Source organism: Juglans regia, chromosome 12 (assembly GCF_001411555.2).
Source record: "Juglans regia cultivar Chandler chromosome 12, Walnut 2.0, whole genome shotgun sequence".
NCBI lineage: Eukaryota > Viridiplantae > Streptophyta > Magnoliopsida > Fagales > Juglandaceae > Juglans > Juglans regia.
Window position 1 is genome coordinate 25,594,912 of NC_049912.1, and position 12,859 is coordinate 25,607,770.

The 12,859-nt window shown below is 36.0% G+C and overlaps 1 protein-coding gene across 1 annotated transcript; it reads left to right on the forward strand.

Annotated features, from left to right (window-relative positions):
* Window positions 1-612: 612 nt before the first annotated feature.
* LOC109004988 lies at window positions 613-11,170 on the forward strand. Its single transcript, XM_018983727.2, has 4 exons — window positions 613-1,811; window positions 4,137-4,825; window positions 8,112-9,255; window positions 10,285-11,170. The coding sequence occupies exons 1-4, from the start codon at window positions 755-757 to the stop codon at window positions 10,962-10,964; spliced, it is 3,570 nt and encodes a 1,189-aa protein (XP_018839272.2). The 5' UTR covers window positions 613-754; the 3' UTR covers window positions 10,965-11,170.
* Window positions 11,171-12,859: the final 1,689 nt, after the last annotated feature.

A 12,859-nucleotide genomic window follows, 5' to 3' on the forward strand; every position in this document is an offset into this window, starting at 1 on the left:
ATATTAAATTGCTATTAAATTATTTCAATAGGGAAAACAATGGCCTCACAATTTGGACGTACGTCCGCGTGGCAACCCCTTGATGAGACCTTATTTTAATGTGTTTTTCTGATCTGTAATAATGACATCAACCAACCACATTTGAATGAAAACACTGCTGCAAATTAAATTAAAGGGTGGTGATATTCTTGCGACTAATTCATTGTTTTTTATATTATATTTATAATTTTATTAATAATCATTTTAAAATTAAAAAAAGAAAGAAATATAATAATCCTATCATGTTCTTATTTTTTTAACTTTCTATTTTAATTTATTTTATACATTTAAATATATTTAAATAAAATTTAAAAAATATTATTATTTAAAAATTTAGATACAATTTAGACAGTAAATTAAAATAAGATGAATTGAAATAAAAAATAAAAAATAAAATACAATATTATTAAAATTATCATTATTTTAAAATTTTAAAAAATTAAATTATTTATTATATTTTATCTAAAAATTTTAAAAAATTATAATAATCAATAAATAAAATGAGATAACCCTTATTATATCCGAACGTGCCTAATACAAATCAGACGAACTCAACAGCACATGCAAAAAGAAGACAAAATTCCACTTCAACTGAATCAACTCCGTGACTCGGTGACCGTGCCATCGCTTCTTTTTATAAAGTCACATCCTCCAGTACTTCCATCCCACTAGCTAGCTCTTTCAGCTCCTTACCGTCAGACCATTTCCGCCCATTATGACTGAGGCCAAGGAACTCTTGTCGGAGAAATGGCTATCCGGTAACCACATTTCCGTCGCCAAGAGAAACAAGAAGCTCTTCTTGGCTCTTTTCGCAACTCTCTTGCTTGCTGCTGCTATTGTCGGCATCGTCGCCGGAGTTAATTCCCGAAAGAATTCCGACGATGGCGACCTCTCGGCTTCCCATGCCATACTTAAAAGCTCATGTAGCAGCACATTGTACCCTGATTTATGCTTCTCGTCTCTTGCCTCCGTCCCCGGCGCAACCGCAAAATTGTCCAGCAAAAGCGACGTCATAGAAGCGTCTTTGAACCTCACGAAAAAAGCCGTCCGACACAACTACTTCTCCGTGAAGAAGCTGATCAAAACCAGGAAGAATCTCACCAAGCGCGAAAAGACCGCTCTCCATGATTGCCTGGAGATCATTGATGAAACTCTGGACGAGCTCCACAAGGCCGTGGAAGAACTCCACGAGTACCCCAACAAGAAATCACTGTCCCTCCATGCCGATGACCTCAAAACCCTGATTAGCTCTGCAATAACCAACCAGGAAACTTGCCTAGACGGGTTCTCGCACGATAAAGCTGATAAACACGTCCGGGAGGCTTTGCTAGCAGGTGAGATCTATGTAGAACGTCTGTGTAGCAATGCGCTGGCCATGATCAAGAACATGACAGATACCGACATAGCCAACGAGAGTAAGACGGCGAATCGGAAGCTTAAGGAGGTCGATGCGGATGAAATTAAGTGGCCGGAGTGGATGTCGGCAGCGGACAGGCGGCTTCTGCAATCATCTTCCGTGACACCGAACGTGGTGGTGGCTGCAGATGGCAGTGGCGACTACACAACTGTGTCGGCGGCAGTGGCGGCCGCACCGGATAACAGTAACACGAGGGACGTGATCAGGATCAAGGCGGGGGTATACAGGGAAAATGTGGACGTGACAAAAAAGAAGAAGAACATCATGTTTCTGGGAGATGGGAGAACGACCACCATCATCACAGCAAGCAGAAACGTGGGGGATGGAAGCACCACCTTCAACTCTGCCACAGTAGGTACGTATGTCCATTCTTCTCCTTCTCCTGCATTACTTTCTTATCGTTAATTTCTTTTGTTCAAATTTCTAAGCTGTTCATCAGGATCTTAATTTGTTTGAATAATCTGGTGGTATATGGCTATAGTATCGTAAGGGAATATGCTGTGATGGGCTGCGCAGTGGTCTCCATTTATAATAATATTAGATAATTCGTACATAGGGAAAAAAATGGAGCAATTTGGGATGAGTTGCGTATGTTTTGGCATTTGCTTCCATTTATGAGGACTGGGTCAGTGCCAGAACTTTAAGTCAGTAGGATTAATGCCAAAAGGCCCACTGCTTATTACCTTTTTTGTTAATTAAAAATTTCTATGATAAGTGATGAGTGTCGGTAGGTATAAAAAAAATTATAAAAATAAATCTTTGATATAATTTTATAGGATATATTAAATTAAATTAATTTATAAATTAATTTTTATGATTAAAATATTTCTTCATTTCTATTGCTTGCCTTTTTTTGCAATTTCTAACTCCAAAAAAAGAAATATATTTTTTGGGTCCGGTTCCTCTGTTCCCGACTAGAACAGAGTTAAAACTTTAAAATTTAGGTCTGTTTGAAAAATGGTGGGTCCAGGTAGCACCACCTGTTGGCTGCCCTTTGGTGCAGAATAATGCACGTAATGGCAGCATCCGGAAACCCCACCAACTAGACAAAAGGAAATGAATGAAGACAACGGGACCAGTAGGATATATATATATATATATATATATATTATTAAATAGGCAGTATGGATATAATTCTAGATAGGGGTCACACTCATATCTAGAAACTTCAATATATTATATGATGACCACAATAATTGAAGAGCCAGCACATGGGCTTCATTGAAAAGTAAAAAAACTGGACAACGAATTTAATGAATTATCGTTCCGCCAATTAATGTCGTGACAGACGAAGGGGAACAGAGATTTCTCTCTCGTTGAACACCACAAGTAATTTGTATATATGTATAATTTAGTCAGTAATCAAAACTGGTCATACATGAAGGAACACTCATCCATTGATGCTGTCCCACGTTTACGAAGAAAACAGTCTGATCTGTTGCGTGTAATCAAAAACATAATTTATCTGTTCTGCACATTACCAAAAAACTAAGGAACGAACCTTTTGTTCTATAGTACTGCATTGTCTTCAAGCTAGCATGCCGGATACATGCTTCCTCGACCTTTCGTTCTAATAGTTTATTATGGGAAAACCGGACCGCTGTTTAATTTCCTACTTCCCACTTGAGAGTTATGTTATTTATAGTATTTTTGTGTATTTATTGTGTTTTATATATTGATGTGATTTGTTAAGATAGTTATTTTTATATTAAAAAAAAAATGACGTAGTGAATTACATTAACAGAGTACATGAAAGAGTATGCAAAAAATAAATGCAGATACAATTTTTGGAGAGTTGATCAAGTTTTGCATTAGTTTTTAATGTTTAATGACATTAGAATAAGATGTTTGGATAGTTAAAATTACATGATTATAATTTAAAATTATTAGGGTGGAAAATATTTGATCCAAAACCGTCTTCAAGGAACTCCCTTTTTTATTTTTCTTTTTTGGAAATTTTGAATTTTAGACTTAAAATATCACAAGGTAACACTCATTCAACATCTAATTTGACTTTCAAATTCTTATGAAAAGTACTGTATGTTGTCACGTCAATAATATTAGGTGTTATAATTTATTAATAATTTATATAATTTTTGAAAATCTGTTTACACATGAATTATATATATATTGGACAGAACATGAGGAGGTTTTTTAGATGATTTCAGACTGTTTGAAAATGAAATAATTTGTAAAAATCTTTGAACGTCAATTCTGAATCCAAACATGTCATCAGCTCTAGCTCTCTTCACGTAACAATTTGTCCAGCTTTGCTCTTAATTTGCCTCTTCCGGAGTCCGATTACAGCAGGAACGGCCACGCCATTGAACTGATCTGGGGGTGCTTTGATGCTTTCCCTAATCCCTGGTTCTCCCTAGATGAGCATGCAGCCACACGATCTAGTCTGACGATGGATGATGCGTCAATGAACATCAGAAATATTTATGATCGATGCAGTTGAAAGCACATGTTACAGGATAAGCATCATCTGACAGCTCTTGAATGCATGGGGCCGTACGTAGATACCATTTATGATCGATGCAGTTGAAAGCACATGTTCATATATCTAGTCTTTTATGATAATATATATATATATATATATATCTGCTTGATTAATATCTCATATATAAACTGGATCGATTTACATAAATTAATCACGTTTCCATGCATGTTGTTGCAGCCGCGGTCGGAGAGGGATTCCTAGCACGTGACATAACCTTCCAAAACACGGCCGGTCCTTCGAAGCACCAAGCCGTAGCTCTCCGTGTAGGTGCTGACCTCTCAGCATTCTACCGATGCGACATGCTTGCGTACCAAGACACTCTTTACGTGCACTCAAACCGTCAATTTTACGTGGGCTGCCTTGTCGCCGGCACGGTCGATTTCATCTTCGGCAATGCCGCTGCCGTGCTACAAGACTGCGACATTCACGCACGGCGCCCGAATTCCGGCCAAAAGAACATGGTGACAGCCCAAGGCCGAACCGACCCCAATCAGAACACTGGAATCGTGATCCATAAGAGCAGAATCGGAGCCACTTCTGATCTGAAACCCGTTCAGAGTAGCTTCCCCACGTATCTCGGCCGGCCATGGAAGGAGTACTCTAGGACCGTCATCATGCAGACTGCGATAAGCGATGTAATCAACCCTGCCGGATGGTACGAGTGGAGCGGGACTTTTGCCCTTGACACGCTGTTCTATGGGGAGTATCAGAACACCGGGGCTGGCTCTGGAACATCGAACAGGGTGACATGGAAAGGGTTCAAGGTGATCACCAGCGCTACCGAGGCCCAAGCTTACACTCCAGGAAGCTTCATTGCTGGCAGTAGCTGGTTGGGATCCACCGGTTTCCCATTTTCTCTTGGACTTTGATCCAAAGCCTGTGTTTTTTACTTTTTGTTGTGCCTGTGGTGCCAATAATGGTAGTAGAAGTACTAGCAAGGCTTGCTATAAATTCGATTATTTAACGTGAGAATTAGTGCATGCAAAGGTCCGCCCGACATCATGAATTGTCCTCGATCGGGTATAGCTAGAGTGCGTGACTTTCAAATTTTCATTGCTAATTAGCTCGATCAAGCGCATTTTGCCATTTGAGAAGATATTATGTATTTTCGTGATATGGTATTTTGAAAATAAGAAATAAAATTGGTATGTTCAGGTTTATGAAAACAATTAAAATAGAGGCATGCCCGCATGATTGTTCACCCGACCCGGCCTGAATTTGAGCCTTCCTACCCGACCTGAAAATGACATCTCTCAGTTTGCAACTTCTGGGGAAAAAAACCGAACTGAATCGGGCATTACCAGACCCGATCCGATTATTATTATTTATTTGTTTATTTTATTTTTTGGTAGTGTAAATCTTTAATCTTGAACTTTGAGTTTAATTAATGTTTATATTGTGGAAAAAAATTAATGGATCACCCTAAAAAAGATGAATGCGAATGCGCCCGGTTACTTGTTTTTGGCCCAATTTGCTTCAACAATATTTGTGTCTCGTTTATTTTTAAGTTGAGATTAAAATTAAAAAATAAAATAAAATATTCTTAAATTTTTGTTTTAATTTTTTTTAAATTTAAAAAAAATAAATTGTTTATTTTATTTTGTATAAAAATTTAAAAAAATTATAATGATAAAATAAGAAATTTTTAAAATTTTAAATTTTAATCTCGAAAACAAACCAGACCTGAAGAGTTTACAGGCAAATAAAGTGGATTAGCATCTTTTCACTTAACATTAAAATGTTAGATTTTCATTTGCATCGCATATGTAATTTGTGTTTGGAAATTGAGTTAAACTTCGTTTGTAGGGCTGTACAAAAAGAAAATTAAGGTTGTCCCCATAATAGTTGATAGAGGAACAACGAACTTGCCTATGGGAATCGAATCCAAATCTGGCATGCACGTTGTCCCCATAACTAATTATTAAGGTTGGAGGCGGAGGACAGTTTATTGGGACCTTTGTTGATGAGACATGGCCGACCATGTTCTCTGCCTCTCTCTCTCTGTGTCTACGCGACATTTTATTAGTAATTGTTGTTTGAAAAAAAAGATGGCTGAAATCGTTTCATGGAAACATTCTTCTCTTTACAGGATTTATTGGCGCAATTACCGGTTACGCGTAGTGACTCGTGAGAGAGAGAGAGAGAGAGTTAGCCAATTACGCACCACTATTGGCGCTGATACTGCAAATGGTCGTCTAACTATTCGCATCTCTGATTACTAGATCTGAATGACAAAGTGAGATTTGGTACATAATTATCATCCCGATACTTTACCCCCTTATCAAAACTTAATTTAATTATTTCATTTATCAAAAATACTATTAAATAAGATTATTTTATAAAATAAAATTGATAATTACATAGATAAAACTTATCTGATTTGAGTAACATTAGAGGACTCCCGTTAGTATATTTTTTATATATTTTTTTTTCTTTTTTTTAACATATATATATATATATATTTTAAAAAAATAAAAAAGAATTCAGAAAATTATTAAAAAATATTTTTTTAATCATAAAGTAAAACAGAATAATAATAAAAAAATCTAACGGGAGCTTCCAATGGGAAGAATAGTATTGTTCATTTGAATTAGGAAAATGCTACATGCCCCGCTGGGGGCTCCCGCTGGGCATGTAACATTTTTTTATCTATTTATTTTAGTTTTTTTAATATAAATATTATTAATAATTTTAAATATTTTAAAAAATAAAATAAAAATTATAATATTATTAAAAAATATTTTCTTAATCACGAAATAGAATAAAAAATAATATTTATTTTACTTCGTGATTAATGAAGTATTTTTTAATAATTTTTTTTTACTTTCTGATTAAGAAAGTGTTTTTTAATGATATTTTAAATTTATTTTATTTTTTAAAAGTGTAAAAAAAATCTATATAAAAAATAAATTAAAAAAATACACATAAAAGAGTACATATTAAGCCCAACAGGAACCCCAGCGAAGCTGTAGCATGTCCATTTTAAATATTTAAAAAAATCATAATATTATTAAAAATACTTTCTTAATCATGAAGTAAAATAAAAATATTACTTCGTAATTAAGAAAATATATTTTTTTTTACTTTCTGATTAAAAAAATATTTTCTTAATAATATTTTAAATTTATTATTTTTTTAAAATATTAAAAAATGTTAAAAAATCTATATAAAAAATTATTTAAATAAAAAATATAGAAAATAATCCTACAGCCCCCAGCGAGAGCCCCCAACGGGGGCTGTAGCATCACCCTTTGAATTATAGATTTATGCACAATCAAACTAATAAAATGTTGAATTGAATCGTACCAATCTCTAATGGGGTTATATTACTCTTTTTTGTATCTGCTATTTTATTTTTTAATTATTTGTTTAATTAAGAGAAGAAAAGAGAATAGTAAATAATAGACTATTAGAATAAGTCACGCGTATTTTTTTTTTTTTTAAATGTAAATACATTTATAGCCCACTTGAAAAACTCATTTTTTTGTTAATAATAGACTCTATATTTTTTCAAAAAGAATATATAAGATTTACACACTTAAAATTATATATAATATTACTCTTTTATAAATAATATATTGTCACCATTAAGGTGGTAGCCCAATTGGTAGATATTAGGAGATCGTTTTTCATTTGTCTGAGGTCATAGGTTAGAAACAGCTTGCCTTAATGAAATTTAAGAACCAAAGTCTTGAAGACCTTTTCATGCTGGCACATTGGTGGAGATGTTGCGATGACTGATTGCTTCACCTGAGATTAATAGTTATGACTCAAATTAAATATTCTGTAACGGGTGAAGGCATTGTGGTCACGCGTAAAGGGAGAAAATTATACTTGCCACCCTCCTCAATCCCCACTCTTTTAAAAAATAAAAAATTAAAATTAAAATCTTGTCCCATTAATCATACCAGTGAGTAGGCTGCGTTACCCACGTACGTGGACCAACAGCATATGATTCATGATGTTTACTTTGTAATTTTGTTAGCGATTATGTGTAAATTTCTTAAACAAGAAGCATCGAAGCAATAGATTCTGTCTTGTAAAAAGACATCCCAACCAATCCGAACCTCCCAGATTACCCTCCATCCTCTCCTTTTTAGCCCTCTACCACTGTACCACCCACTTTACCTTTAAGGCCTCCTGGCTAGCTAGCTAGCTGCTAGAAAACCAGAGGAAATATCTTCAGTCTTCACTGCTCAATCGCCAGTTGAAACTTTATTAAATATGGATGATCCAATCAAGTCCTTCAAGGGCTATGGCAAGGTTGATGAGCTTGAAGAGCAGGCCTTCCGGAAAAGGACGCGCAGGCGTCTCTTCATCCTCGTCATCTCTGCAGTCGTCTTGTTGACGGTGATAATAGGTGCTGTTGCCGGGATTTTGATACACAGGCGTAACAACTCATCGCACTCATCTAGCCCTGCTCCGGCGACCCAGTTAAATCCCGCCGCGTCACTAAAAGCGATGTGCGGCGTGACTCAGTATCCGACCTCGTGCTACTCCAGCATCTCCTCCCTGGACACCACCAACACCACCGACCCAGAGGTCCTCTTCAAGCTCTCTTTGCGCGTCGCCATCAAAGAGCTCTCCGAGCTCGCCGACGAATTACCCGCCAAGCTTATTGCTAAGACCAACGATACCAGAGTAAGAGATGCTCTAATCGTCTGCCAAGGACTTTTCGAAGATGCGGTGGACCGTCTCAATGACTCGATATCATCCGTAGAAGTTGGTCATCAGGGTGAGAAGCTCTTGTCGTCGGCGAACATCAGTGACATGAAGACGTGGCTGAGCACCACCATCACCGACCAGGAAACCTGCTTGGACGCACTCCAAGAAATCAACTCAACACTTCTCGAAAACGTGAAGACCGCCATTCAGAACTCCACCGAGTTTTCCAGCAATAGTTTGGCCATTGTGACCAAGATTCTAAGTTTACTAGCCAACTTCAACGCTCCGATACATCGGAGGAGGCTGCTTGGGTTCGGAGGGAAATTTCCGGATTGGGTTAACTCGGGTGAACGGAGATTACTGGAGAAATCCAACGCGACGGCGCATGTGACGGTGGCAAAGGACGGGAGCGGGGACTACACCACGATCAAAGCAGCGGTGGCGGCGGTGCCAAAGAAAAGCGAAACGAGATTTGTGATTCATGTAAAGGAAGGAAAGTATTTGGAGAATGTGATATTGGACAAGAACAAGTGGAATGTGATGATTTATGGGGATGGGAAGAAGAAGACCATAGTCTCCGGCAGCTTGAACTTTGTGGACGGCACTCCCACCTTCTCCACCGCCACTTTCGGTATGTATCTATCTCCGTCTCATCCCTACAACATTACTGTCTTAATTTAATTGGGTTGTCCTCTAAATAATATCACCATTTTAACACTACTAAAGAAATAGGATTTCATTTATAAGAACTCTGTAGGTAAAACTAAAATTACAAGCATTGGGGGTTTGAATATTTAGAGATGTTGGATGAAAATATGAGGTGGAATGGCTTGTGTGAGATGTATTCAATAGAGTTGTGGGCTGATTTGCGTTGTGAGCAATGAGGTTGGCAGAACTTTTATGGGTTTTTGTAGCTTCTCATGAATTGAGAATTTTCAGAGTCCATTAGATATCTTTACCTATAGGAGAGGTTTAACATCGAGGGAATCATCTTCTAGGATTAGAATTTCCATGCCTTCAGTACTTTTGCATTATTGACAGCCAACAAAAGCAGCTCTGGCTTCTCCCACAATGAGAGCAATTTGATAGAGAAGTTAGAACCCGTGCGCCCATGTGAAACTCTCAGCTTAGTCAGAAGGAAACCGTGAGTGGGGTCCTGAGGGGGCCGATCGATATGGTGAACGAGGAGAAAACCACATGGTTTACGAGTAACCATGTGAATTGGATGCGCCAGTAGTAGTACTCTTACCTAAAAATTCGATAACAACTTTGCCAACTTTGCTTTGCCGCAAAAGAGGACAACGATCTTGAAATTCGATTAGAATGTAGATTCCATGTTGTTGTGTGGATAGTGGATACCCCACCACCACGTGAGGCCTACCTCCATTTGCTCTTACTATATCCCTACTTGATCACTTTTGATTGGCTATTATTTGAATGTTTATGTTTTCAAAAAAAATTATTTGAATGTTTTATGTTTTGAAATTTTCGGGCTGTGGGTGGGTTCCTTCACTTGTAGTGATCATAAAAGTCCGTTTCTTTATTACTACCATTTGTTAATAACTACCATTTCTTTCATATTAATTACCCTTTTTCTCTTTTTGGGCACGACCCTGATTAACGAGTACTAACCACAGAGTATGTGATATGTTGAGCACAGCTGTTGCAGGGAGGGGCTTCTTTGCAAAGGATATGGGGTTCATTAACACTGCAGGTGCTGAAAAGCACCAGGCTGTTGCGCTCCGGTCTGGCTCCGACCGCTCGGTGTTCTACCGGTGCTCGTTCAATGGCTTCCAGGACACACTCTACGCCCACTCAAATCGTCAGTTCTACCGTGACTGTGACATTACTGGCACCATCGACTTCATCTTTGGCAATGCAGCGGTGGTGTTCCAGAACTGCAATATACAGCCGAGGCAGCCCTTACGAAACCAATTCAACACCATCACGGCTCAGGGAAAGAAAGACCCGAATCAGAACACTGGCATCTCAATCCAAAAATGCTTCTTCTCTCCGCTGGATAATCTCACAGCTCCAACGTACCTTGGTAGGCCATGGAAGGTCTACTCCACCACTGTCATCATGAAGTCTGAAATTGGGGCATTCTTGAATCCGTTGGGCTGGAAGGAATGGCTCTCCGGTGTTGAGCCGCCCAGCACCATTTTCTATGCAGAGTACCAAAATACCGGGCCTGGATCGACTGTAGACCAAAGGGTCAAATGGGCTGGTTTCCAGCCCTCTCTAACCGCAGATGAGGCCGGGAAATTCACTGTGGAATCCTTCATACAGGGTAGCGGCTGGTTACCGGAAACAGATGTGAATTTTGATGCTTCTTTATGATCCGAAAATATGGATTGAGATGTCTGATTCCCAAGACCTTTTTCCTTTTCCGACACAAATTTTGTATACGCTGGTAGTAATTTTGGTTTTGCTTGTTTGTAACATTCTTAATTCGTATTATACACGACACACTCCTGGCAATTTTTACTATGAAGAATGTATGATACAAACAATACATTTCACAGCAAAGAGTATTTTTTATTTTTGTAAAATGATATTATTTTTTATATGATATTTAATGAAAATATTACTATTTGTGTGAAGTATTAAATTAAAAGAAATGATTTGTACAAATTTTAAATAGATAAGTTTTTGTAAAAAGGTAGATCTTATTTTAAAAATATGTAAACAAAATTATTTTTTATTAATGAAATTTAATATTTTATATAAAATTTATCTATTTAAAATTTATATATTTAAAATTTATATATAACATTATTCCTCTTAAATTAATTGCTTTTGATAATTGCTTTTGACTGCTTTTCTATAGATTGTGAATTCTTTCAAATCGGAGTCGGCTATATTCTTAGTGCTGTGCTGGCAATAACGACATTTAAAATAATAAAAATCAAAGCAACAACATCATAGTGGAATAGTCTTTGTTTTATATTTTTGGATGACAATGATGTTGCCTTGTCAGCGGAACTAGATTGTCAAATTGTTACCAATTTGATTATTAGTAGTGCTTCCAAATTGTCAAACAAGATGGCTAATCTGGATTGGCTTTAATTTCCAAATTTGGGAGTCATACTTTAAAAAAGAAAATGATACTTCCACCAAAAAATATGTATCGATCAGTTTTTTTTTTTTTTAAATATTTGTGTATATTTGTTTTTTGTATTTTTTTAAAAATTTATTAACATAATTTTTTTTTAAGAAAATTAGACTAGCGATACTGAATTTGGTAGCTTTTCTCGGTGGCTTCAACATCTAGCTTTGAAAATGGGTGAATGTGGTAAGCATTATTGTCACCAAAATATATCAAGAATAGAGGAGTTTATTTATTTACTTTTTTTCCTTTGCAAAAAAGAGGTTGGAAGGGATGGTCAAAGATGACTTACTTACGAAGAGACCATGGTAGCATCTAATCCGTTGGGGAGCCAGACAGGAGGGGCCTAGACGACGAGAACCGCATGCACTCTCTACAAGTTGGACTTGAGCTATAGCCTAATTCCAATCTCACGAGGGCATAAGTGGTTTATAAGCTAATAATCACCAATAATTTTGAGCACTTTTTGTTGTAGAATTTAACCATAAAAGTTTAATATTTGGATTCAGATATGAGTTGAAGTAGATTGAGATAATTTGTAAATAGTATAATAAAAAATTAAATTATTTATTATATTTTATATGAAAATTTTAAAAAATTATAATAATGAGATGAGATGAATTGATGTAAGTTTTGAATATAAACAAAATAATTTTTATGAACTAATAAGCCAACTTATCATTCTTTTTATTTTTTTGAAACGACTGGTGTCAAATTATTACAATCCAAGGTTTATTTATTGATCCTTGACTTTTTAACAATTTGTGTATGATGGCCTAACAATTAAGATTAATTAAAAATATGTGACGTGACGCAATCTCAATCATCTAATCTTAATGGAAAATGATAGAGTCACAGCTGGTGGCTCTTGCTGGTAGTCACAGTTGGCTCTAGTGTTTTTTGATATATTTTTTTATAATTATTTTTATATAGATTCTTTTAATAATTTTAAATATTTAAAAAAAATAAAAAAAATAAAATATTATTAAAAAATATTTCCTTAATCATGAAGTAAAAAAAATTAATTTTTTATTTTATTTCGTGATTAAAGAAGTATTTTTTAATAATTTTTTTATTTCATGATTAAAGAAGTGTTTTTATTAATATTATAAATTTATTTTATTTT

Coding starts and splice junctions, on each gene's coding strand:
- LOC109004988 (XM_018983727.2), top strand. CDS start 755: ATGACTGAGGCCAAGGAACTCTTGTCGGAGAAATGGCTATCCGGTAAC. Junction 4,826..8,111: donor TCCCATTTTCTCTTGGACTT/TGATCCAAAGCC, acceptor CTGGCTAGCTAG/CTAGCTGCTAGAAAACCAGA. Junction 9,256..10,284: donor CTTCTCCACCGCCACTTTCG/GTATGTATCTAT, acceptor TGTTGAGCACAG/CTGTTGCAGGGAGGGGCTTC.